Source organism: Nothobranchius furzeri, chromosome 12 (assembly GCF_043380555.1).
Source record: "Nothobranchius furzeri strain GRZ-AD chromosome 12, NfurGRZ-RIMD1, whole genome shotgun sequence".
NCBI lineage: Eukaryota > Metazoa > Chordata > Actinopteri > Cyprinodontiformes > Nothobranchiidae > Nothobranchius > Nothobranchius furzeri.
The window spans coordinates 64,914,792-64,941,571 of NC_091752.1; the positions used below are offsets into that span (position 1 = coordinate 64,914,792).

General features: G+C 45.1%; 1 protein-coding gene across 3 annotated transcripts; it reads right to left on the reverse strand.

Annotated features, from left to right (window-relative positions):
- Window positions 1-463: 463 nt before the first annotated feature.
- Window positions 464-25,370, reverse strand: pdgfbb (platelet-derived growth factor beta polypeptide b). 3 transcript variants are annotated; one of them, XM_070542838.1, is made up of 8 exons: window positions 24,685-25,370; window positions 10,794-10,890; window positions 10,464-10,520; window positions 9,473-9,666; window positions 9,170-9,358; window positions 4,774-5,575; window positions 4,532-4,691; window positions 464-1,356 (listed from the first exon to the last, which is right to left on the reverse strand). In XM_070542838.1, the coding sequence occupies exons 1-7, from the start codon at window positions 24,751-24,753 to the stop codon at window positions 4,549-4,551; spliced, it is 1,551 nt and encodes a 516-aa protein (XP_070398939.1). In that variant the 5' UTR covers window positions 24,754-25,370; the 3' UTR covers window positions 464-1,356; window positions 4,532-4,548. The 3 variants fall into 3 exon arrangements, with proteins under 3 accessions (XP_070398939.1, XP_015800916.3, XP_054606673.2); XM_015945430.3 differs by having other exon boundaries at window positions 464-1,362; window positions 24,685-25,369; XM_054750698.2 differs by lacking the exon at window positions 24,685-25,370 and having other exon boundaries at window positions 464-1,362; window positions 10,628-17,405.
- Between the last annotated feature and the right edge of the window lie 1,410 nt (window positions 25,371-26,780).

Genomic DNA, 26,780 nt, shown 5'->3' on the forward strand with positions numbered 1-26,780 from the left:
TGCATGAAAAAACTCAGAGCGACTGATTATATTCAGAAATTATATTTTTAAATGTATTTTAAGGTCATTTTTTCGTCTTCCACCACAACAATCTGAAATTTTGCTTCGACCCAAACAGATTGAATCAAACATTCTAACAGATTACCAAAATTAGCCTGTTAGCATCTGCTGCAAGTTTTCTTTAAAAAGGAATAAAACACAAAGTCAGTTTTAAGCGCTTTAGCTCCTTATATGAAAATAGCATTATCACAAACGTTCACTTTTTACATCCTCATTATAATAAAACAGACAATAAGTAACAGTTGTTAGGTTGTTTTTCAATAACTTAAGATGTTGGGCTGATTATAAACGAATGAACATAAAAACTGCATCAACAGTGTTTCTCCGAAAAAAAAATTTTAGTTATTGCTAATTTAAATCTACAAAAGTCAAAAATAGATCATTCTGTTTTTTTTTAGTTACCCGGGAACTTTTCAGAACGGAAAAGGTAGAATTACAGAAAATAAAGACAACTACAGGAAGATGTGTCTCTATTAGAGGACAGATGGAGAACCGGTTTAACAGACATGAGACATTAGGTGCTGGTGAGGCACTCATCATCACACACACACACACACACACACACACACTCCTGATACTGCATGGTGCTGGGAGCTCGACGTCTTTGCGTTTGAAGCCCCCCCCCCCCCCCCCAGCCACGATAAATCTCAGCAACATCCTGTTTGCAGTATTTGTACAGAAAGTTAATCCACAGTAATAATTCAGACAAATAAATAAGAAAGGTAGCAACACAGAAACGTCACTGACGTAAAAAGATCTTTTCACTCGCTCATCATCTCTGTACTATTCCAGTGTTTGAGTTAAACATTAGGAAATGTGGTTATTTGACTGAGCTCATCAGTGACATCACACATGGAACTTCTCTGTTGATTGTCTCAGATCGCGTCTTGTTTTTGTTTATTTTCAGGTTCGGATTGGACAGTGGTTCTCACAAAATCCGGTATTTCTACCATCGAACCCCACCAGGACGTGGTTCATGTCGTCACAAGTGCAGCTTCTGTCTGCTGATATCTAAACACGGATCCAGGAAGAAATCTGAAATTGCACGTTTTTCTCCACAGTTCAACAACAATGTCTTTTCCTTTCTGTTGCACGCTCTTCGTCTTTGGATTATCCCATCAGCTTTCATCAGAGATGGTCCTTCGTTCCCTTTTCCTTCCTGCTTGCGCTCCGTCCGGGAATGGTCACAGGCTGGGCAGACGGTCATTAGTAGTGTTACCAAGGAGATCTCAATGGACGAGCGGGTTACGGACAACAAGTAAATACTTCGTCTCTGGACTCCACCATGTACTCCGTCTGTTCCTGAGAAAACAACATTTTAACCATTTCATACAACTTTCCATCCATTTTATTTACTGATTGAAAACAAATATGAGCCGTTTGCAGATTGTTGTCGCGCATTTACATGAGGTGGCACAGGAGTTAAAGAGCAAGTCACCCCCTACAAGAAACTTACTCCACTCCCACTTCATGTTTGAAAAATGCAACAAATGCTGTTGCCTGGCAGACCGAGAGGGCGGAGCAACTAACAAATACACACACACACACAGGCTCACAACGGCATTGTGACATCATAATGCACCAGTTTACATCATAGCATACCTCTTAGCCAATAGCGGTGGCAGATTGAAATTCAAATGCAGTGCAGAGTTTTTACCTGACAACGGCGCAACACTGACAGTTTTAGGCAGAATGTTTAAATTTCAACTAAGATGCACTAAAGTGCCAAATTATTGACTACACGTGTCTGCAGCACGATTAGACACTCGTTTATTTAGTTTATCAGCAAAAAAAAGTTGATTTGGGGGTGACTTGCTCTTTAAGTGCTCGCCCCGTAATCGGAAGGTTGCAGGTTCGAGCCTCGCTCAGTCTGTTGCTGTTGTTGTGTCCTTGAGCAAGACACTTAACCCACCTGGTGGAGGTCAGAGGGACCGGTGGCGCCGGTGTAGGGCAGCCCCAGGGCAGCTGTGGCTACAGTGTACCTCATCACCACCAGAGTATGAATGTGTGTGTGAATGACTGATTGTGTTGTAAAGCACCTTGGGGGGTTCCAGGACTCCAGAAGGCGCTATATCAAATACAGGCTATTTACATCAAACCCCCTCTAGCCTAGGACTCTAGAGCGACCGAAGGTTGTGCTCTGCAGGTCTGTCTGGCCACGATCCCTTGTGGCCTCAGCAGATTTCCCATTGGACCAAACAGTTTTGTGTCTGGCCAATCACAACTCTTTACATGTGTTGGGCGGGTCTAACGCTAGAGTTATGACAGAGAAAAACAACAAAGATGGTGCTCGTTTGAAAAGACTCTGGCATCCACTTTGAACAGTTTAGACTTTTGCTTTTCTCTGAGGCGTGAGCAGATAGAAGTGCTTCAGTAATTTACTTAGAAAAAGGATTTGCTTCTTCTTCAGTGGTATATGGCGGACTACCCCGCTAAATGACATCCCTACTTCCGTGGTCATGGCTGGAAACAAAGCCTCGCGTTCGTAAACGCCCACCTCCAGCCGGCCAACACAGCTCATCTATGTCAAGTTACAGCAGTAATCAAGGTAAAAGTGGGAGCGTTCATCCTAGTTTACAAGTCTGTTCCACAACGCAACGGCTGGTGGCGACATGCGTCCTTTTGGGTCGACGATCTGACCGTTAGTTAGCTGATTGCAACACACTTAGTAAACACGCTGGCGGCAGTGAAGCAGGATATGCAAAACGGTCACAGGAATGGACAACAGCAACACTGCAGCACAGCTGCTTGACGCTGTTACACGAGTTACAATGTGGCGTTGATATTATCAAAGGACCGCTTACATGATCGCTTCTGGAAGGGGAGCGTCCAGCTAGTCACAGCTCAGCTGTTCACGTGCTAAACACATTATCTAACCCTGGGTGTTTCTCAATGTCAAGGCGCCGGGTCTTGCGAGGCGATGTCTTGCGAGGCCAGGTGCCTTGCTTACGAGGACACAGTCCTTCCTTGGTCAAAGAAAACGGTGAAATGGAACAGACTTGAATCAGGTGACCGCGGCTTCCACGGCGGTCAAGTAACGTCACGTGACACGGGAGACAACGTTATATTTTATATGTATTAGTTTCAATATGAATGCTTTTTAAATTGTGTATATGTTTATTAAATTAAAAATATAAGCGAGTTACTACCCACTAGCCACTGAAGCTGCAACTACTAAGCAACTAACCAACAACAGATAACTTCTTTGGTTCTAAAAAACATTTTAAATTAGTTGACTTACTTTTAAACTTGAAAATTGTCCCCGAAGTAGCTGCCGGCTTCTGATCCGTCGTCTTTTTGAAAATACTGCGGTGTATTGTGGGTAATTTTTGACCGAGGCTAGGCTACAAGACACCTCCCGTGTATCACCGCTTAGCTAGCTAAACGGCTAAGAAACGGAGAACACTCGCCTCGGTAGAACATGAACACTGGAACACGTCTTGGCGGCTCCCAATGACTTATCTCCAAGGCAACAGGGGCGGGGCCAAGACATCAAGGCGAGGTTTCTTGGCATTGAGAAACACACTGAGAAATACCCTCTAATTCAGTTTTCTGACGCTGCATGTAAATGCACTGACTTTTACGGATTTCCAACAAACATACAAAATTCCTGATAGGAAAAATCTCTGGAATACTGCTTTAAACCATCCAGAATCAGGATTAGTACCTTCATAACATTCCTGCCATTTCCAGTCCTATTCATGTCTACTGCCCCCTGCTGGGGGAGCTACAAGGGAAAAGGGCCAATCTTATTTCTTTATTACTGTTGTAGCAGGACTGGTTGGGTTGTGAACCAGGAAATTGGTTGGCCGATTTCCTATGGGGAGCTCGGCGTGGAACTGCTCCCTTCCTCTCTCCCCCGTTTGCATTTTCCCTGCTGCGAGGACTCCCGGTTCAACCAAACTTTGTGTGAGGTGGCGAGTGACCTGAAGTCCCCCTCGCAGCAGCAGAAATGCGAGCGAGGGGGAGGGAGAGAGGGAGCAGCGCCATGCCGCCGCCCATTCATACCGTGCTCCCCAAAGGCGACAGGTCAACCAATGGCTGATAAAACGGCTTTTAGTAGAACTTTCTCGGTAAAAGAAACATTAGAAATGATGCCGCTTCGGGCGAAGAGGGAAAAGCGGATGAAAACTAGGAAGTCTGAGACTCTGACAGCAAAGAGGAAGATGATCTCTTACCGAATCAGTCACCGAGAAAAAAAACGGAGAAACTTCTTTACAGGGATTACAATTTTATTTTCCTACACCGCGTTACAGATCCATAAGGAGTTAACTCGTAGCGCTCTGGAATGGCATCACCAGCCTGCATTTATTGGCCAGAACGCCATTCGTCAAGCTGACCGTTAATGGGAGTCCGTGTAGGATTCCTGAAGTTCTGGTGTTAAGTGTGCCTATTTGTAACTTTAACATTCACCTGGTCGCTCCAACTTTTTATTTCTTTTTTGTTTGTTTTTTACGTATTTTGGGCTCACCTGGTTTTGTTGGACTTCTACATGAGCATCGCTCTCATAGCTGCCTTGCTGATGCGTTTGCGATTCTTCCTCATCCTCCTCCTTGTCTGGTTCGGGCGAGCGGGAAGTCTGCGACCCGTCGAGGTCAGCGGCTGCCGTGTGGTAGGTGCAGATCTTGTCTCTGTGATAGAAAATGAAATATTTCATGAAAATCAAGAGCAGGGCTCTTCTTACTGCTTAAATGATCAACATTTCTTTCTTGCCTGGTGTCTGAGTTGACGTCTGCAGATGATGTTTCCCACGACGATGACTGTCTGCTTCTTTATCGTTCAGCCTCTCCTCCTCTTCCTGTTTCATTTTCTGTCGCAGAGCTTCCTTCTCTTGGTCCAGCCTCGTGTGGAGAAGCAGGAGCTCTTTCCGCTCTGCCTCGACTTTTTCCTCCTCGCTCGGTGGCATCCTCTCCACCTCTGGAGTCTCGTTTTCTCTCCTTCTCTCCTGCTCTTGAGGATCTGGATTTGGTTCTTTGGTAGGTCTGAACCTGCTACTTGCTCCCTCAATCAGAGGTTCTTCTCTCGGACCGAACACGGGGTAGTCAGAAACCTCCCTAGAGAGTCCGCTAGAAGAGCTGTTTGAGTGTTTGGACGTGTCCTCTTGCCGTAGGGGACTTTGTGTCTGTGTGTCTCTGGTTCTCGTAGTTCCTTCGGTGCTGTTCCAAAGCAGCATGTCCCCTTGTTCCCCCAACTTTCTCTTTACTTCCACACCAACGCGACCAACTGAGGGAAGGCTTTTGTCATCAGAGACCCCACCGTCCTTCTCCTGGTTCTCAGTCTGGTCTCCAGTCTGGTGAAGGAGCTTTGAGAAGTTGTGACCCCAGTGTGGCGCGAAGGGAACGCCCTCTTCATGCCGAGATGAGTCCTCCCCCGCCAGGCTGTATCCTTCTCCAGGTGGAGGGAAGGTGTCTCCTCTGGGGTTCCAGTACTGCTCCAGGAGGTCCTCCAGATGGGCCCTCTGGGTTTGCTTCAGCTCATCCAGCTGGTGGAGCTCGTCTTTGGAGTGAACCTTCACCTTCACGGGAAAAGGAAATCAAATTCAGCTCAGTCCTGTTAGGATTCCGGTCTGAAAACAAGATGCTAACCTATAAATGATCAATGTTTACTTACTGTGAGTCGCACCTGAAATGTGCAGCTCCTACATTTAAACACATGCCCCTGCCAGCCGTAACATTATGACCACTGTGTGGGATCCAATCAGGGGGCCAATTATGGCTTTTTTCAATGAGCAGCATCAGATTAGGCTCAATTAGAGGCTTTGTAATTAATTATTCTAAATTTATTGCATTTACATTTTTCTGGGTAATTTGCCCTCAAAGCATTTTTAAATTAAAAATAATGAGAGAGAATCAAATATTAGACATGGAAATTATTACTGTCAACTCAAGCTCTTCATTTATGAAAAAAAATACATTTTGATTATTCAAATGTCCCTGTGTGTTATGAAACAGGACACAAACCAGCTAAAGTGTATTACCTTCAAATAGAAAACACCTGAAGAGGGTTCCTGGGCCTTTAAACGGTCTCTGTCTAGTCGAAATACTGAAATAAATAGACTTTTGCACCATTTTCAAATTTTTCCAGTTTCACTTGTTTGTATAATTGGGTGTTTTTATTAGCTTTTCTGTCCCTCATAATGTAGTGAAAGCATACCTATAAATTAAAATCCTTAAAAATGAGACTAGAGCAGTCACAAATCTGATCGGGGACTTCAATTCACTAATTTTTAACACCAGAGAAAGTTACAGCGGGACTAAAGACATGATCAGGAACACAAACGCCTCCAGCTGGATGACTGGAGGATGATGGGAAGATAAAAGATCATAATGAGGGTGAACAGGTGAGCGGGCCGATTCACGGCTGCAGCAGCGGGTCGGGTGTGATCTCCAGCCGGATCAGCTGATGACCGCTTCAACACACCTTGCTCTCGCTGCTGAATTATAGTAATGCACGCGACGTTTAGACAGTGAGTCGTCTCAAAAAGATACAATAAACCGACAGAATTGTTTCTGTTACTTTAAGACACGTTTGTGACTGTTTACCAGAGGTGTGACCAAGTCACAAGTAAGTCACAAGGCTTTCCAGTCAAGTCTCGAGTCAAGTCCAAGTCGAGTCCAAAGTCAATGATGTGGAAATCTAAGTCAAGTCCACGTCCTTAACTTTGAAATTTCAAGTCATAATCAAGTCATCTGTCCAACTTCAGTTTAATGACAATGATGGTAAATAAATACCAGAAGTAAAACTTCTTAAAGCTTCATTTATTTGCTCAAACAAGCAGAAACTGAAACAGATTATGAAAAAAGTGCTGCTGCATTTAGCAGCAAGTCGAACCCAGATCGAAGAATGACTCATGGTTTTTGTCCATGTCGCACCACTTTTGTGCTAAAATATCAAACACGCTCAAATCATCGTCCAGTCAACAGATGCAAGTCGATTCAAGTCGCGAGTCATTGGCATTCAAGTCTGAGTCGTCAGAAGTCATTAAGAGAATGGCCGTGTTCGAGTTGAGCAGCGCCTCGCCTGGAAAACAGACGAGAGCAGACGGAGGCAGCAGGGGGAGGGGCTGAAAGCCGGCGTTAAGTCGGACAGATTTCCCTGCATGTGTAGCTCGGGGGTGACGATGGCTGAAGATATTGCGTTAGCGTTCACACTTGTTCAATTTTCTATTTTAATTCTGGTGCCTGTCAGCAGCTGAAACACATCCTCACGTGCTTGTGCATATCGTATATTGTATATGGAGACCTGACTGTAATAATAAGTAAAAGTTATCAGCTGTAGGTTTAGTGTGTTTATAGGAAACGTGACAAAATAACACAAATCACATTTCTCTTTCTGGCCTATATTGTTGTCATCATCAACGTAACATGATTTACAGAATACATGTGACCAACTAACATTTCATGGTCTACCACAGGATGTTTGGATCAGAATATGAACCAATCAGATCTTAGATCAGGTGAGAGCCAGGCGTTTCCCGTCATCCTCTAGGTTTTGCAGCCGAGGGAGAGCAACTGCAGCGCCTTGCTCTCACGAGGTTATCGTTGCCTACGTATGGCCTGTATTTGATATAGCGCCTTCTAGAGTCATGGAGCCCCCCAAGGCGCTTTACAAAACAATCAGTCATTCACCCATTCACACACACATTCACACACTGGTGGGGATGAGCTATGATGTAGCCACAGCTGCCCTGGGGCGCACTGACAGAGGCGAGGCTGCCGAACACTGGCGCCACCGGTCCCTCCGACCACCACCAGCAGGCAACGTGGGTTAAGTGTCTTGCCCAAGGACACAACGACAGCGACAGACTGAGTGGGGCTCGAACCTGCAACCTTCCGATTACTGGGTGAGCACTTGAATTTGTGCTTGAATTTGTGTGTGCATGACGTCAGAGCAAGTCGGCGTCAAGTCGGACACAAATCTAACCGGCATGCACTGCTCGCCGATCACCGCTGGTCTAATCTGCGCAGAACTGGCTCATCTCGAACACAGCCAATGGCTCGAGTCTGACTCACGTCCAAGTCATGTGACTTGAGTCCACACCTCTGCTGTTTACAGAGTAGTGAGGACACGGAGCGTTCTCCCAGCTGTCCGTCTGACTGCTTTCATAAACTAAGAGCAAAACGTCATCCTGTCTGGTGCTTCCAGCGATGCTCAAATGTTACGTGAATGTTAAAAATTTAGCTTACCTCGACTTTCGTACAGTTTCCAGTGCCTCCCGGCAGCAGGTCATTTGTTTCCCAAATGTCCATGTCACGGACTTTGTAGTGTTCAGAAAGTTTATTTTTATTTTTACAAGTTAAGAGAAGAGGCTGCTGTGTTTTCCCAAATACTGCAGCAGTCTAAGCAAGGCAATTCCTTCAATTTATTCCGTTTTAGAAGCCGTTAGCAGAGCACTGTGCACTGCCGTGTGCGTCAGTGATATTCGGTCTACCAGGAAATCAGTGACAAAGGTTCCGCCATGCTTGAGTTGCGTGAATTCTTTTTCAATGCGTCATTTTCTTCTAATTAATTACGTGTTAAAGTCCCACCCCCAGTTAAAACACATTCATGTCAAGTCCTGTGGGAAAGAAGATGTGAAAAATGTAGATGGAAGCCGCATCACAGAGCGCGTGGGTGTCACAACAGGAAAAGAAATACGGAGGTGAACTTTTTAATCTACGCCACCTGTCTGTTTTACCCTCATTCTGCCTTTTGACATGCCCAGACTTTTTATAGTCACCAAATGAATGAGTGAGTTTAGCCCTCAGAAGGTTAAGGAGTGCATAGAAAAGTGTGCACGGAGTTCTTGTTTCTGCCTGTAACTGGTACCATTCTCACCACACTTTACTGTCAAAAGTAAAGCTGTTTGGGTTCACAACTATTAGCAAACGTTATCGTTCCTCCTGGTTGTGGGTTCAAAGCAGATTTCATTTAAATAGGTCTGCTCATCGATAGTTATTCCTGACCTTTGACCTTTTCTAGAAATCAGATTAGCTCTTTGGAACGTCACATCTGAGAACCAACAGTAAAGTGTAGCGGTCATGATAATGGAAGCTGCCAACTTTTCCCAGAAAAACCTCACAGGGACCAAAAGTCCTTCCTTGTTTGGAGTAGACGGGGGGGGTTGTACCTGTCCCTGAGCAGGTCCTGGGCCAAGCGTCTGGTTTCGATGCGGGTGGCTGTGCTGTCTCCGGGAGGATTTCTTCTTGAGAGCCGGCAGCCTCGGAGCGGGCTGACATCTGCACTCCACGTGATCCACGACTGACACCACTGCTTTGGCATAAGTGGGCCTTTTGTTGACGTACTCAATCTTCATGACCTGGAGGGGGTGAGAAGGTGGTGGGATTTAGATGGAGGGTTCCTGAGTTAACACACACACACACACACACACACACACACACAGATATGAGTTTATTGGTGCAGACTCATTTACCTGCAGGTATCTGGTGTGTGTGACGATAGGAACACACTGCAGGCTCTTGGTGTTGCAGCAGCCTGAGCAGCGCTGCACTTCCACGCATGGCGGCCATAACAGGAAGTTAGCGTTGCTCCGATCCAGCATGGCTCTGGTGACCTCCACCACCTCTGTACGAACTTTACACAGAGCCTGCTGAGCAGGCTGAGCCTCTGAGGGATCAGACAGGAGAGCGTGGGTGTGACAGCAAGTGTTATGGGCTCAAAACACGGGAGGCGACATCACCTCTCCTCCATTCATTTTCAATGAGACATGCGCGACAAAGCGATAATCGCGGGTCTCCCTCTTACTAAGCAAAACGAGAAAAACGTGCGTGTGAAAATTTTCAACTTTTCATCGCTGTCGCTCGGACGAGGACCAATCAACGGAGGTTTCGTTCACTGACCAATGAGCGGACAGGATGCTCCGTACACCTCCGAGCAAACATGGAGGAGAAGTTGATACTTGTTGTGATGGATTTCCCAGAACCGTACAATATTACTACCAAAAAATATGGAGATATTCACAAAAAGGCCGCTGCATGGGAAATTGTTGGTGCCACAATCAACGCATCACATCTACCGCTTTTTTTAACTCTTAACGGCTTAAATAACCTTAATTCCCTCCAACCTGACACAGCCAATCAAAACAATGAAAAATTCGATTTCGCCATGGAACAGAACATGCCGACAGCTTTGCCACTGGCTGCTGCCGCGGGTCGCCTCCCGTGTGTCAGGTATTAAAAGCGACAGCGACAAATTTCACTGATCGCGGTCGTTTGTCACCTCCCGTGTATCGAGCCCATTAGGCTCTAAGCCATAGGTCAGATCTTTCAAACTAACTTTTGGGTACATAACACTCAGAAGTTCTTTTAAACTGTATAAATTACATTCATGCATCACGTAAAAAGTCCAGAAGTGTTGGTGTAACACAGAATAAAGTCACATTTTGATGGAATACATCAACTCACGGAGGCTTCGGGGAAGTCTGTGACCTTCACTGGCTGCAGAAGTTTTGTCCTCCTCATCTGAAAGAAAAACACAAACAGCATATGTAAACAAATCAATCAGGAGCTGTTTGCTTATGAGTGTCGTACACTGGGTATGATGGTGTACTGATGCTCTCTGCACTTACAGAGACAAAACATGAACTTCCGTCTTTCATAGGAAATGTCTGAACAGTGGAGAACAATGACAAAACCAGGGAAAAGTTGAATTTTAACCCTGATGTATTCCTGAGATCAAATGAAAGGGCGTGATTAAATCTGGGTGTGTGGATATTAAAAATCTCAGTTCTTTACCTACGGAGTCAGAGAACAGCAGCAGCTGGAGGTCCTCGATGGAGGAGATGGGGCTATTCCTAACCAGCTCTACCAGGGCTGCAGGCAGAGCATCCTCCTGAAACACACGTGCTTCATCAAAAACAGCTCCAACATAAATCACCCTTCATCTTTTATGGTTATGCAGTGACTTGTGGTTACGGTGGGGCATCACTAACATTATTCTTAATGTAAAAACTTGCTTGCGCACAAATTGTCTGGAATGATTAAAATGTGATTAATTGAGATTAATTAATTACAAAGCCTCTGATTACTTAGATAATTTTTTACCTACAGTTTTTACTTGAGTTCTTTAAATTAGATTTATTTTTTTCACACAAGCTGGGTCGACCCAGGACACGTTGGAAAAAGTATATCTCCAAACTGGCCCAGGAACACCTTGAGGTCCTACCCAAGGAGCTGGTGGAGGTGGCCGGGGAGAGGACGGTCTGGAACTCCCTAGTTGGAATGCTGCCCCCGCGACCCGGAAGCGGAAGAAGACTAGACGAGACAAGCTCGCCATAGGTTTTAACAACTGTGGTCATAGGATAAAAGTCCTACAGTGAATTAATGTTTAAAGGGCTAAACTAAGTGTAGACCAATGTAACAGAAAACAGAGGTCAGGTAAGGGGTAACAACAGCTTTTGAGACTGAGATGTATTTTCTGAATATGAAAATTCATACATTTGGGAGTTAAAAAGTCAAATTTTAAAGTTTTGTCTCAAATATACCAGAAAAAACACGTTTCATGTTTATTGTGATTACTGAATCATATGGTGTGAGAGAAATAAAGTTACCTGAGAAGTAAAATAAATAAATACATCTGGCTCATCACCAAAGTATATATACGAGTATTCTGATTAATACTGAAATTTAGCTTTTTTAACAAATTTATAAATTAAAATTGTGGAAAATATGTATAATTTTTTCTCATAAATGTGTGTTTTTATTAGGGGTGGGAATTTAAAGCATTAATTACGATTGATTAATTAATTAGACAAAAAATAACTCATTAATAATTTACCCCTTTGAGCATGAGCCCCCACAATTAGGGTCCAGAAAAGTTTAGCATCCCAATTTATGACTTATCAATAAATATCATCAAGCTGCACCTCTAACAAACCTTCAGAGTCTGCACTAGCAAACTATATAAAGCTTTTATTCATGCTTCAAACACAATAAAATGAATCAGTGGGTCATGAAGAAAAGGAAGAAAGAAAAAAATCTACTTTTTTACTTTTCTAGTTGGTAGAACGAAGGCAGTAACTTTATCCATATGAACTGGATTACAGCAGGAGGGACAAGCAAACACGCAGCAGAACTTCCCTTGAACTCTACACTACACCTCTACATTTATATACAGTATATACATATGTCAGTGCTCTGCTGCCGCCTAGTGTTCAGTTAGATGCACAGCATTTACAAGGTTTCATGTCCAGCTACACTTCATCAGTAACACATTTACTAATATTTCCACATCCCAACAAATCCCAAATTGGTTACATTTATATTGAGACCTTATGGTAACAGAAATATACTCATTAACATGTGGGTGTGTCATCTGTGCCACACTAACATTATTTTTGATTAACTAAATCACTTAGGCACAAATTGTCTTGAATGATTAAAATGCAATTAATCAAGATTAATTAATTACAAAGCCTCTGATTATTTAGATTAATTTTAATCACCCAATGTTACTCATGTTTTTAATGGAAAATTAGATTTTATTTTCAACACAAACTTACCATAGATTTTAAATGATGTGGTCATAGGATACAATTCTTACAGTGAATTTGTTTTTAAATGGCTAAACTAAGTTTGGTGCAATGTAACCAAAAACACTTGTATCTTCTCTTCAACTCACTATTGAAGTTGAATAACTGTTGGGACTTGTTGTGAGCAGACTGGCTTTTTGGAGGATTTGTGTAAAATTTTTGATATTTTCTTTAACAGTCACAGGCTGCATGGTGGTAGCAATGTTGTCTCACAGCGAGAAGGTTGCAGGTGAAAATCTGAAGTCATTCTGCACAGAGTTGTCACATAGGCGGGGGGTTTCTCCAGGTGCTTCGGTTTCCTCCAAGCTTGGTAAACCATCCTAAATACGTAAATAGTCTGGCTATGACCCGTGGACACGGCTCAGTCATGGGGCGAATCTACGATATTCTATTCAGATTGTCGCTGCACGGACCAACAAGAGCAACGTGGCGTATTCATCACTACAGAAATCAGTCAACGAGGCAGTCAAGAAAAAAGTACTTCTATCTGTACACGTCTCAAAGAAAAGCCCAAGTCTAAAACTGTTTTAAATGAGGGCCATCTTTGTTTTGTCCCTAGATGTGAAAGGTTGTGTGTCTTTGTGGGTTCCTGTGATGGACCGGAGATCTGTCCAGGGTGTCCCCCACCTCTCGCACGATGTCTGCTGAAGATGGACACCAGCTCCCCGCAACCCTAGCAAGGAATAAGTGGTTAAGCTTATGAGTGAGCACGAGTTACTCCCCACTATCGAGCTGAAAACCAAGCAACAGCTGTAGGTTGTGATTGCAGAGCGGACTGTGGGTTTAACCCCCTCTGGTCATTAATGGAAGAGAGATGGCAGGAGAGGGCAGACACACAATGGTCACTAAGAGCAGCATGAATGACTATTGGCGTTGTGTCCTCTCATCTGCTAACATTTAGGGGTCAAAGGAGCAGGGAAGGAGTCAGGAAGTGGGGGAAGGAGTGATGCAGAGAGGAGGAGAGAAAAAGAATAATGGATGAATAAAAGAGGCTGAGATGGATCAGACGTGGGTCGAGGATCTTCCTAAGTCCGCTTCAAACGCCACAGATCAGCTTCACCTGCTTTGTTAAGTTCACAGAAAGAGGAAAAGTTCTTTCTAGAAAGATGTGGAAGATTAATTTTAGTGAATCCAGTTCAGTGAAGCAAACAGCTCGAGTATGCATGAATCTCCCCGACTTTTCCCAGAGACAAACCATCCAGCAGGGAGATGCCTCCACAGAGCATGAGCCCCCCCACCCCCACCCCCACCCCCACCCCCCGCGCTGCCGACGGAGCGAGCCGGCCCGCTCGCCTAATTGTATCTGATGTTAATTATAGGGTGTGTGTGTCTCTGTTAGTACTGGTGCCGGCTGTCACGGCAATTTGTGTCTGAGCCGGAAATACGAAGCAAACGCTTCAGAGTGGGCGGCAGAGACTGTAAACACACATTAATAAAGGTAAATCAGCTGCACACACACACAGTTAGGAGCGTTTCTGTGTAAAAGCATAAAAACACGACCAGCTCACCTTTTAAACACTCTCAATCGGGAAAAATAGTTTACATCTGGCATGAATGAAGAGCTAACGGCTAGTAGAATAAGAAGAAGAAGAAGAAAAGATCTTTTCTATAGCGCCTCTCAAGGTAAAAATCACGAGGCGCTTCAAGTATGTATAGTATGTAGTAGTGTGAATAAAGCCGTCTGAAAACCACTAAATGTCAGCGGTACATGAGATTTTTAATAAACACTGAGGGGTCTAGCAGACTAAAGGCTTAAACTTTGCTGCATCAAGCATGCCATAGAAATGAACGGGTTAGGAAAAGACTGAAGCCGACACTGAGCTGTACTGGTGCAGCGTCTGCGTCGACGCAACATGGCTTCCATACTTATGCTATCGTAACTCGAAGCTCGTTTGCACAATCACTGTCATTCAAACAGCTTCCAAAAGCCGAGGTGCTGCACTTTCCAGTGGTATGTTGTACTTTACATTTGCATGTAATAAAATTAGTAAAGATTCATGCGTGTTTTAGAGCACTTTAGCCCCATTTGTTCTGTTTTTTATCTTCAGCTTATCCCACGGAGGTTTTTAGTCGTATGTTAGATTTATGTTATATTTTGTAAATAATTGTAGGATTACCACTCAGAAAGGTAAAGGTGCAACTCTATGCAACCAAATCACTTCCTGTTTCTGCAAGCAGTGCAACATTGGACCGTGTCTGCAGATGGCCAGCAGTAAGAGGGTTAAAGTTTTTTTTGGATTGAAATATTAAAAAATTTCTGACAAACTTGACTGAAAGTGTTAAATTTTATTTCTGCGTCGGAAATTTACACTCGTAAACAAACCATGTTACTAAAAAAAGCTGGTTTAAAATGTTACTGAAACTTTCTCAATCTAGCTGTTAGCTTATCAGTCCTGAAGCCTGTAAAAGCTATTTCTCCAAACTGAGGCTGTTCAGGAAGAGCTCTCTAACAGGTAAATATTTAGAACTTTTATGCAGGAATGAAAAACCCTGATTTGTAGTTTGTATTTTGGAGCGCCACGTTAAAAGACGGGACATTCATAATTGCAGAAAAATACTTTTCATATCAGCCAGGCTTATAAAACTAATCTGTTCATTGCATTTCTTGAGAAATTAAATCCAAGTCTGCCTAAATGAGATTTTGGCAGGTTTGAGGCGCACAAGAATCAAAATCAGTCAGGTGCATCTAAGTCAGTCTAGGTCGATCTGAAGTAACAACCTGGATGCCTTCATCCTAGTTTACAAGAACGTTGGGAAACCGAACCCTCAAACAAACTTCCCTCCGGTACAGTAGGTGGCATTCCTCAGTTTAGCTTATGGCAACACAAATAGTAAACAAACGTGAAGCAGAGGAAGACGCTTACTGTATGGTTGGTGTTACTCATGTTACTTTCTATCGACGATGTTATCAGATGGCGGCGGTCTCGCCACTTCTGGAGGTAACTGTTGTCAGCTTGACTGAGATGCAGATGCAGCCGGACTCCTACCGCCTTATCTGGGTGCTTCGGCTCGATTAGATCCCGCTCGCCTTCAGCAAGATTAATGATTAATTGATTAATCAGTCCATTTAGAGCAACAGTTTTGTTTTCTGATGGGCGTGTAACCGCACTGGGCGTCGGCTCTCAGAACCAGAATCGATGCATTTTAAACCAAAGCTGTTTGCTGATTACCGTCTTCTCCTCAAAAAGACCCAGAGGAGACAATCTGCATGATAATTTAATGATAATTTAAATTAGAACAAATCTACATGACGTGTCACGCTAATGCACACTCCATGTGCAGGTCAGGATGTGCTGGGATTGTCATGAGCCGAGGTGAGTACTCTTCTCATCTTCTCATGATCTCTGAGTGCTTGGTTTCAGGAGAGGGAGAAACAGCTGTTTCTAATCAGCTGATCAGCGGGCCAGTTTATAAGGAGGAAGGTGGACATGACTCGACTCCGGATGATTGCCACTGACTGGTAGTTTCTAGTCCTCGCTTATCTCTAGCTCTAGTTTCTCTAGTGTGTTTTTCTCTCGTGACTTGGATTGATACTTTTTATGGATTTACTCACCTCAGGTCTGGATGACCATCAGGGTTTTTCCCGACGCCGTTTTGGATTATTCTCTGGTTCGTCACCTGGTTCACCCTCCTCCAAGTGCCGACCTGATCTCCTCCACTTCTCGCTCCCTTCTCTAGAATCACCCCGGTCCGGATCCAATTTCACCATTCACCTCAACCGCTCTACATTTATTCCCTGGACTTACCCCGGCTCACCCCTCCCACACACGTCTCGTCTCTCTAAGCCGTAAGTCCCTCTGTCCGCAATTCCCCTACCATACTACTACTTCCGTACTCACCCCTGTTCCTCTCCCCTCTAGACACTGCCTCCCGTTTCTGCACCTGCTGGTTTTCCAGTGCGCTCTTAGTTCATCGTTTTGTCAATAAGTATTATTATTTTTTCAAACAATCCGACTCTGACTCTGATTCTGCATGTCCTGGGTTAGACTCTTGCCCCACAACATGACAGAATCATCCGGCCCAAAACACTAACCCCACAGAATCAGTTCTCTCAAACATCTCACACCGCTTATCTCAGCAGGAACAAACTCTCCCTTTGCTTATGGAACAATTTACAGCAGCTAACCAACGTTATCAGCACTTAGAAAATATGGTTCGGCAGATTCAAGAAACCTTGTCCCACATACATCAGCCGCCCCCTTCAGCGGAACCTTCAGCAGCAGGCCAGGTTGCCGCCGGTAGTCCTGGACCGGAAGCAGAAAGGTCCTGGAACGAGACCCACTTCCGTGTTGCCCCATCCCCACCATCCGTCACTTTCGATGGTGAGTTCGAGGAATGCCACAGTTTTTTATTACAGTGCCAACTAGCGTTCCAACGTTGCCCTACAGCTTTTTCCTCAGACTCTGCTAAAATCTCCTACATAGTAGGATTATTGAGAGGAAGAGCCCTACGTTGGGTGGAGGCAAAAAGCCGTAATGACTCTTTTTTGGGTGGTCCTTTCTGTGATTTTTTTGTCTGATTTTAAAATGACTTTTGGAAGTTTTGAGTCTGTATCTGACATTAGAAAGAAATTATGGAATCTATCACAAGGCAGGAGATCGGTGGCGGACTTGGCTGTGGAATTCAGGATCCTAGCAGCTCGGACCACTTGGAATGAGGACGCCCTCATCGGAGCATTTACCGAGGCCCTAAATGACCGAGTTTGAGACCAGCTGGCTTTATGCCAGGAATCCACTTCTCTGGAGGAGCTCATTCGGCTGGCAACTTCCATCGACAAACGGCACCGTGAGCTGAGAAGACGTGAGTCGACGCGCATGGTTCCCTCTTCACATGAGAGAGCGTTAGGAGCCAGAGGGCGGGTACAAATGGACTCACCATCAGCGGAGGAACCTATGCAGATGGGGAGAACTAGTGTTTCTCAGGAGGAGAGAGAGCCTTGGATCAGGTCAGGTCTGTGCTTGTACTGTGGAATGTCTGGACATTTTCGAAGCACTTGCCCCGCTCTGTCAAAAGGGGGAGCCCACCGGTAAAGCCGGGACTACTGGTGGGTGGAAATTCAGACTCTGCTAGCTCTCTGTGTTCTTTCCCTTGTATGTTGATAATTGACTCTAGACAGATATCTATCGAGGCTCTCCTGGACTCTGGATGTGAGCAGTCCCTTTTAGACCCTCAGCTGGTGACAAAGTGGAGGATTCCCACTCCCAGGTTGTCTAAACCACTATCTGTCTCCTCACTGGATAACCGAGGTCTGTCCACAATCACCCACCAGACCGTACCCATCCGCCTGTTGGTGTCAGGTAATCACTCAGAGATATTGAGTTTTTATGTGTTTCTCTCTCCTCAGTCACCACTAGTTTTGGGACATTCGTGGTTGGTTCGCCACTACCCCATCCTGGACTGGAGAGACAACAAGATTTTAGGATGGAGTCCTGAATGTTCCCAAACATGTTTAAAATCTGCCACCTCGCTCACACGCACGGATCCTCCTATGGAGGATATTGATCTTGATCTATCTTCTGTCCCTCAGATCTACCACGACCTCAAGCTGGTTTTTCGTAAAGATCGTGCATCTCCTCTGCCTCCACACAGGCCCTTCGATTGCGCCATCGACTTGTTACCTGGGGCTCCACTGCCATCTATCCATCTCTATAATCTCTCCAAGCCTGAGAGGGAGAGCATGGAGAAGTATATCAAGGATTGTCTTGCCGCAGGAACCATTCGACCTTTCTCTTCCCCCCTGGGTGCTGGGTTTCTTTTTGTGCCCAAGAAGGAAGGAACGCTGAGACCCTGCATAGACTATAGAGGTTTGAACCAGATCACCATTCGCAATAAGTATCCACTGCCTCTACTCTCCTTCACTTTTGAACCTATCCAGGACGCAGCCATTTTCAGCTGGCTTGATCTCAGGAACGCCTACCACCTGGTGAGGGTGAGGGAGGGGGACGAGTGGAAGACTGCATTCAAGACTCCATTGGAACATTTCGAATACCTGGTAATGCCATTCAGATTAACAAACGCTCCCGCTGTATTTCAATCTCTAGTGAACTCAGTTCTGGGTGATTTTATTAACAAGTTTGTTACAGTTTATCTGGATGACATTTTGATCTTCTCAAAGACCATGAAACAGCACACCCAACACGTGAAAGCTGTACTTCAGCGTCTCCTCAAACAGACTTTATGTTAAAGCTGAGAAATGCGAGTTTCATGTCACCACAATTACATTTTTAGGTTACGTCATTGAGAGCGGGCGTTTGAAGGCAGATCCAGAGAAGGTCAAAGCAGTAAAGCAATGGCCCACTCCATCGACCAGAAAACAACTTCAGAGGTTTTTGGGCTTTGCTAATTTTTATTGTAGATTTATAAGAAATTATAGTCAGACTGCAGCCCCACTTACCAGTCTCACCTCAGTAAATAAGCCTTTTGTATAGTCCTCAAAAGCCGAATCTGCTTTCCAAACTCTGAAGGAGAAGTTCTCCAACGCCCCCATCCGGCACCGTCCGGACCCTCAGCGACAATTCACGAGTGGGTGCTGTGTTATCTCAAGTATCGGACAAGGATCAATGCCTCCACCCATGTGCCTTCTTCTCGCGGCGCCTTACCCCAGCTGACAGTCGCTATGATGTGGGTGATCGTGAATTACTGGCGGTAAAACTTGCAATTGAGGAATGGAGGCATTGGTTGGAGGGGCGGAGAACCCATTCACCATCTGGACCGACCACAAGAACTTGGTTTATCTTAAAGAAGCCAAACAATTAAATCCATGCCAGTACCGTTGGTCTCTTTTCTTCTCACGATTCAACTTCCAGATCTCTTATCGCCCCGGTTCCAAGAACACCAAGCCAGACGCCCTGTCCAGACAATACGCTCCTGATCAGGAAGCTGAGCCTGCTACCATTCTACCTACATTCTACTGTATCCTCGGAAGTGTTACGTGGGAGACCAGAGACCAGGTTTTGGAGGCTCAAAGGAGGGACCCCGGTCCCAACCACGGTCTTCCGGGGAAGCTGTTCGTACCTCAGTCCATGCAGAGTAAGGTAATACACTGGGCACACACTGGCAAATTTTCCTTACATCCAGGAGTAGGTCGAACCGTGGCACTGATAAGACGGACCTTCTGGTGGCCCTCCATCTTCAAAGACACCAAGAGCTATATCTCAGGCTGTCAAACCTGCTCACAACAAAAGGGTGACCATCGCCTCCCAGCTGGTCTTCTCCATCCACTACCCACTCCATCTTGCCCCTGGTCTCACATAGCCTTGGACTTCGTATGTGGTCTGCCTAGTTCTAACAGTTTCACCACGATTCTCACCATTGTCGACCGATTTTCTAAAGCTTGTAAATGGTAAATGGCCTCTATTTGATATAGCGCCTTCTAGAGTCCTGGAACCCCCCAAGGCACTTTACAACACAATCAGTCATTCACCCATTCACACACACATTCACACACTGGTGGGGATGAGCTACGATGTAGCCACAGCTGCCCTGGGGCACACTGACAGAGGCGAGGCTGCCGAGCACTGGCGCCACCGGTCCCTCCGACCACCACCAGCAGGCAACGTGGGTTAAGTGTCTTGCCCAAGGACACAACGACAGCGACAGACTGAGCGGGACTCGAACCAGCAACCTTCCAATTACGGGGCGAGCACTTAACTCCTGTGCCACCGTCGCCCCATCCCAAGCTTGTCACCTGGTCCCACTCAAATCTCTTCCCTCCTCCGCAGACACAGCGCAGCTTCTGGTAAAGGGCGTCCTCCGTCTCCATGGCATCCCAGAGGAAATCCTGTCCGACCGTGGTCCGCAATTTGTCTCCAGGGTGTGGAAGGAATTTGCGGAGGCTCTAGGAGCTAAGGTGGCTCTCACCTTGGGACATCACCCCCAGACCAATGGACAGTGTTAGCGGATGAACCAGGAGCTGGGTGCCATGCTGCGCTGTGTCTGCTCGTCTCATCCATCCTCCTGGAGTACTCACCTTCCTTGGGTTGAATATGCACACAATAGTCATATATCCTCCGCCACAGGTCAGTCACCTTTTCAGTCGTCTCTCGGAAACCAACCTTCGCTTTTTCCCCAGCAAACCTCTGTTTCCTCCGTACCTCAATTCCTCCGCGGTGCCAGATGCGCCTGGGCCTCCACCAGGGCAGCACTGGACCGAACGGGTCTCAGGAATAAACAGTTGGCAGACCGCCGGCGGCGTCCGGCTCCGGTTTACACACCTGGACAGAGGGTCTGGCATTCTTCTAAGGATATCCCTTTAAAGGCTTCATCCCGCAAGTTATCTCCTCGTTTCATTGGCCCCTTCAAGGTTTTGGACGTACCCTCTCCCACTACGGTTCGTCTGGACCTTCCCATCTCCCTGCGTGTGCATCCGGTTTTTCATGTGTCGCTGGTCAAGCCTGTGGTCTCCAGTCCTCTCTGTCCTGCTCCAGCTCATCCTCCTCCTGCTCGACTTTACAAGGGTGGTCTGGTCTACATGGTCAGCAAGATCCTAGACTCTCGTCGTCGGGGCAGAGGAGTCCAGTACCTCGTCGACTGGGAGGGCTACGGTCCTGAAGAGTGGTCATGGGTGCTGCGTTCGTTCATTGAGGACCCATCCCTCATCCGGGAGTTCGAGGCTGCCTCGGCTAGGACACCAGGGGGCGTCCGTTGAGGGGGGGTACTGTCATGAGCCGGGGTGAGTACTCTTCTCATCTTCTCACGATCTCTGAGTGCTTGGTTTCAGGAGAGGGAGCAACAGCTGTTTCTAATCAGCTGATCAGCGGGCCGGTTTATAAGGAGGAAGGTGGACATGACTCGACGCCGGATGATTGGCACTGACTGGTAGTTTCTAGTCCTCGCTTATCTCTAGCTCTAGTTTCTCTAGTGTGTTTTTCTCTCGTGACTTGGACTGATACTTTTTATGGATTTACTCACCTCAGGTCTGGATGACCATCAGGATTTTTCCCGACGCCGTTTTGGATTATTCTCTGGTTCGTCTCCTGGTTCACCCTCCTCCAAGTGCCGACCGATCTCCTCCACCTCTCGCTCCCTCTCCAGAACCACCTTGGTCCGGATCCAATTTCACCATTCACCTCAACCGCTCTACATTCATTCCCTGGACTTACCCCGGCTCACCCCTCCCACACACGTCTCGTCTCTCTAAGCCGTAAGTCCCTCCGTCCGCAATTCCCCTACCATATTACTACTTCCATACTCACCCCTGTTCCTCTCCCCTCTAGACGTTGCCTCCCGTTTCTGCACCCGCTGGTTTTCCAGTGCGCTCTTAGTTCATCGTTTTGTCAATAAATATTATTTTTTCAAACAACCCGACTCTGACTCTAATTCTGCATGTCCTGGGTTTGACTCTTGCCCCACAACATGACAGGGATCCGTAGTTTGGGATTTAGTCGTGCCGTTTCCTTGTTGATTAGTTCAGCTGAATCAACGTCTGAGCTTCTGCTGACGAGGCTGTCGTTTTTCTGCTTACACAAAACAAATTCCGATGAACTACACACAAACTACAGCCTCCCTGCCGGCTGCACCCTGCATGCTTTTTGCCTCTGAAAACACTCATTTTGACGTAAGACGGTCGTTATCCCCCTACTGCAGCATCCCGGCTCGTCCCCTGGAGAACCTGCAGACACCTTGAGGAATGCCAGGTACCGGCAGCGCTTGCAGTGGGTGGGTGGGGTGCCTAATCGTACATAATTAGAGGGTTGAGCTTGCTGGCGGCACAGCAGCACCTGTGGGAAGTTTCACATCCAGCGGCGAGCACGCCAACGCGTGCAGCAATGTGTGAATGAGATTAACTGATTCCATTGTTTTCATGTAAATCAATCTGGGAAGACTTGCAGTGACGTTGCGGGTCACATTGCAGTTCTTACAATTATTATTATTATTTGAAAAGCACGATATTTGGATCTACGTTTGAACAAATTCCTAGATGTCTTTTTCCTTTACAGCAGGATGTGGGGAATTCCTGGCTATACACTTCAAAGTTTGAGTAACTTCTTCCTTTAAAGCAACAAATATTGGACTCGTGTTTCATGTGGTTTCCTGCAAATGTTACAGAATGAGAGGACAACGTGACGACAGGGAGTTCAAAGCTCCAAAATATTCCTTTAAATGAGTCTGTGATGTTAGACAGAACCACACCCACACATCTGATCATTCAGTTTATGGAGCCGGTTTGATTTTAATGTTAACCTCGTTAAACTGAACGCTGGTCGTTGAGTCCAACCGGGTCAGACCCCATCGGTCAAGCCTCACTTGACCCGCCAAAGACCCCTGGTGAAGTTTGGGCTTCCCGTTTGACCTCAGCACATGGTGCGACTTCTTCTACCTCCCTGCTTTCTCTCTTTGTCCACAAGTAGCAGGAAAGTAGCTTTATTGACACATTTGGGTGTTAAGTTGAGTTGAAACTTGAGTTCAATTGAAAACAGCAGAGTAAGAGAGATTTACGGCTCCTCTCAACATCTGGAGCAGGAGGATCCAGCTGTAAGTGAACCCCCCACACTTCATCCTCCTCTGTTCTTCTGCTGCATCAGTTCTCTGCACGAATCCAGTCCCTTAGTCCATATAATATCCTACAACTACTGAAAACATAAGGACGAGCCTGAGATGTTAGGGTGAGCTGAAACAGGTGCACACACACACACCTGAAGGTCACATAAGAAAACTAAATAGAGTAAAAAAAATGTTTGGAGCTACAAAGATGTATGAAACAAACCTAAATATTACGAATTCCTGAAAATACGTAAAGTTAAATATTACCTTTTATGCTCAAAAGGTAATTAATTGAAATACAATTTATCCATCCATTTTCTGGACTGCTTAATCCTCAGTGGGTTTGGACAAGTGCTGGTGTCTCTACCGGTCCTCAGGCGAGAGACGGGGGACACCCATAACAGTCCATCACAGGGACACACAGAGAAAGACAACTACTCACTCACACCTAGTCTCCAGGTAACTTGATAAAGTTCTTACTCTGTGGGACAAAACCGAATCACCCGAAGGCAACCTACGCGTGCATGCTAACATGCTAATTCCATGTAGCATCTGCAGCAGGGATTCTAACCTGTGACCTTCTTACTGCTACGCAGCAGTGCTAACTGCACCACCATGATGCTCTGAAATAACATAAATTTAAAGCATCAAATCTATTCAGAAAGAGCTGCACTATTTATATTTATAGTGAAATTCATATTTATGATTATTTACATATTTATAAACAAACATGGCAGAATAAAATTCTACCTAAACATTTAGAATGAACCAGAACATGATAATTAGATATTTAAAATCAAACCTAAATATTTGAAATTAAAAGGTACTTTTTTTAGTGATTTCTAACTACAAAGAATCAAATAGATTTGAAGTCCAGTCTAAATGTAGTATTTTGTGTAAATATTTAGTCAGACAGCCATGAATCAGAAGTATCCTATCAAAATAAAAGCAGTGTGAGAAGAAAAAACCTGGAGACCCTTTGTTACTGTCATTTATCAGTGTGCAGGGTTCAACCCAGAAAGAAATCTTGATGGATGTTTTATGCTAGCTTACCACCAAAAGATCATTCATATTTTGCTTTTATTTTGGTAGGCTACTTCCATTTTACAGCAATCTCGGACTTTATGGTAGCTTAATATTTAGTTAAAACTAAATAAATTAATATTTAGATTTCAAATTTTAGATGTAAATTGTTTTACAGTTTTTGGATAAATAAAAACATTTATTTATTGTTTTTATTTATTTATTTATTTATTTGCATGTGAAAAAACGTGGTCACAAGGGATTTTGTGGGAATCTTTCAATTGTTCTAAAATCACGCAAAGTTTCAGTTTATTTTTCAATCCTCACAGAAATAGGAGAACCAAGTTCCTCGTGTTCATTTGACTGTTTTCACAGATTTTGGCATTTTATTAATTTTCTTCACACTTAAAATATTTAGATTTGACTCTATATGGTTGTTTTGACGAGATTATTTAGACTTGTGTTTAGATGTAACTTGTAAGTAGCTTGCAGCTTTGCAAACTGCATAACCTGTTTTAAAATGACTTTACAAACGGCGCTCCATACCTTTGGAGGCTGTTGGGTTTTGTAGTCCGGTGGTTTGAACTCACCTCGGCCGCGCCACACCGCGCGCACGCCGCCAGCAGCGCGAGCAGCAGCAGCTTTACCCACGAGCTCATCTTGCTGCCCAGCCTCGAGCCTCTCCAGCGGACCGGGCGTTCATGGAGGCGCAGGGAAGCCTCTCTCTGAGGGGTCGCGGTGGAGGGGTCCCTGGGTGCAGATGTCCGTGGAGGCTGAAGAAGAAGAGGAACTCGTTCGGTCCAGTTTGTTGGAGAAAGCAAACAAGCCTAGGTGATGTTCCTCCAGATGTTCTTAAACGCAGCGCGTGCGTCTCCAACTAAAGTCTAAACATCCCCACGTAGGACAAAAAGATCCACAGTTCACAAAAAACTACAGAATAATTCAAAAGTATTCCAAAACGTGTTAAATTTCAGAATATAAACATAAAAATGGATGATTTTGTAAAATCCGTTTGATTGTTTTCTCCACCAGTTGAGCGTGTTTTCTTCATTAACCGTGAATGTGGCTGCGGGTCAGAGCTGTGGTTCTTCTCGTCTTCTTCCAAGGAGTCTTATCACAAGGCAAAGTGCTGTGCGCGTCGGTGCGCCAGAGCCCTGGACCAGCCAGATTACACAGCGGTGGTAGAGGAGGTGGAGGAGGAGGTGGAGGAGCAGACTTCCATGTGAGTCACAACGCTGTTGCCCCGCGTCTCTCTCTCCCTCTCTCTCCTGACTGAAGAACGGGCGATCATCTGCGACATTTGAATCCAAGACCACTGCATAATGTAGGAGTGCTGCGTCATATGTGCGGATTTTTGTGAGAAAAGGGAAAATCTTTCTCTTTTTTTGGGGGGGGGGGGGGGGGGGGGGGTTTAGAAGCCGTGGTCACTGATATTTTTACTTTAATATTTCCACTTTTCACTTTTACATCCAGACAAGCCAGACTAAATAAATATATTATTTTTGCAAACTTTGCAAAGCAAGAATTTGGTCTAGTTCACCATCTTAAACTGTGGTGGGAACACGAACAGCTAAAAATAGGCTAAAAAAATAGTAGTTTTCAGTCTTCAGATCCAAAAACCCAGAAGAGAACCAACTGTTATTGATGTCTGTTGTCCCTAAGGCTTGTCGTAGTTGTAGGAGAACACGCAGGAAAAAAGTAAACCAATGTTTTGAGATCTATTTTTATTTGACATAAACACAACAAACTACATTTCTTGACAATCCTTCCCATTATGTGTGTGAAAAAAGTGTAAACGTTTCGTGGACATGGCCGGGCAGACGTGACCGGTTCCGGTACGTTTGGGCCTTGGCAACAGGGCGATACACTCATGAGGGTGAGCAGAACTTCAAACATTGCAGATCGGGAAGTGGTCATCCCAACCTCAAAGACTGTCTCACAAAATCAGCTAAAAAGGGCCAAAAATCACATCGTGTACGCCCGGCTGTAGATGAAATAAGCTCAAGAGCCACATTCGGTCCAGGAGCCACTAGTTTCCAATCCCTGAACTAATTTGAACTTTTTTCAGATTCATTCTACTCCATACGCCTTTCTGAAACTCTTTGCTGGGAGGTAAAGGTCAGTCATGCCAACTGACTCAGCTTCACCTCCAGCAAGGCTATCAGGAGGCAGTATCTAAATATCACAGGAGTTATTCTCAGAGCTCTGACCTTTTTAGGTCACTCCTGTTTGGGGAACATTTGTGAACAACGATGGTTCTGCATGATCAAACAACCCAAGGCCAAAAAATAGAAGAAAAAAAAACACCAGCCATCCCAACTTGAAGGACCCCAGATGACTCCTAGTGTTATAAAGTCAGAGGGGGGAGGGGCTGCATTGCCACTGATGAAAGTGTGAACTACATAGAGTAGCTAGGAAGCTTGTTTCCATCTTCTCTTTTGGTTTAGTTCGGTTAATAATAGGATGTCGTCGTTTTTCTAACAAGGATTGGTGGAGGAAGCAGCATGATCTGTGGCGCTGTAGTTACACCCGTTTTATATTCACACATTTTGACCAAGGCCGCTGCCTGGAATCTGACTTCAGACACCGGAGAAACGCACGCCTGAGAAAGGAGTTACGTTGTAAAATAAAATGATGAACATGCTGCTGTATGAGTCATTTTAAAGCTATTTCCAGTTTAAATTGG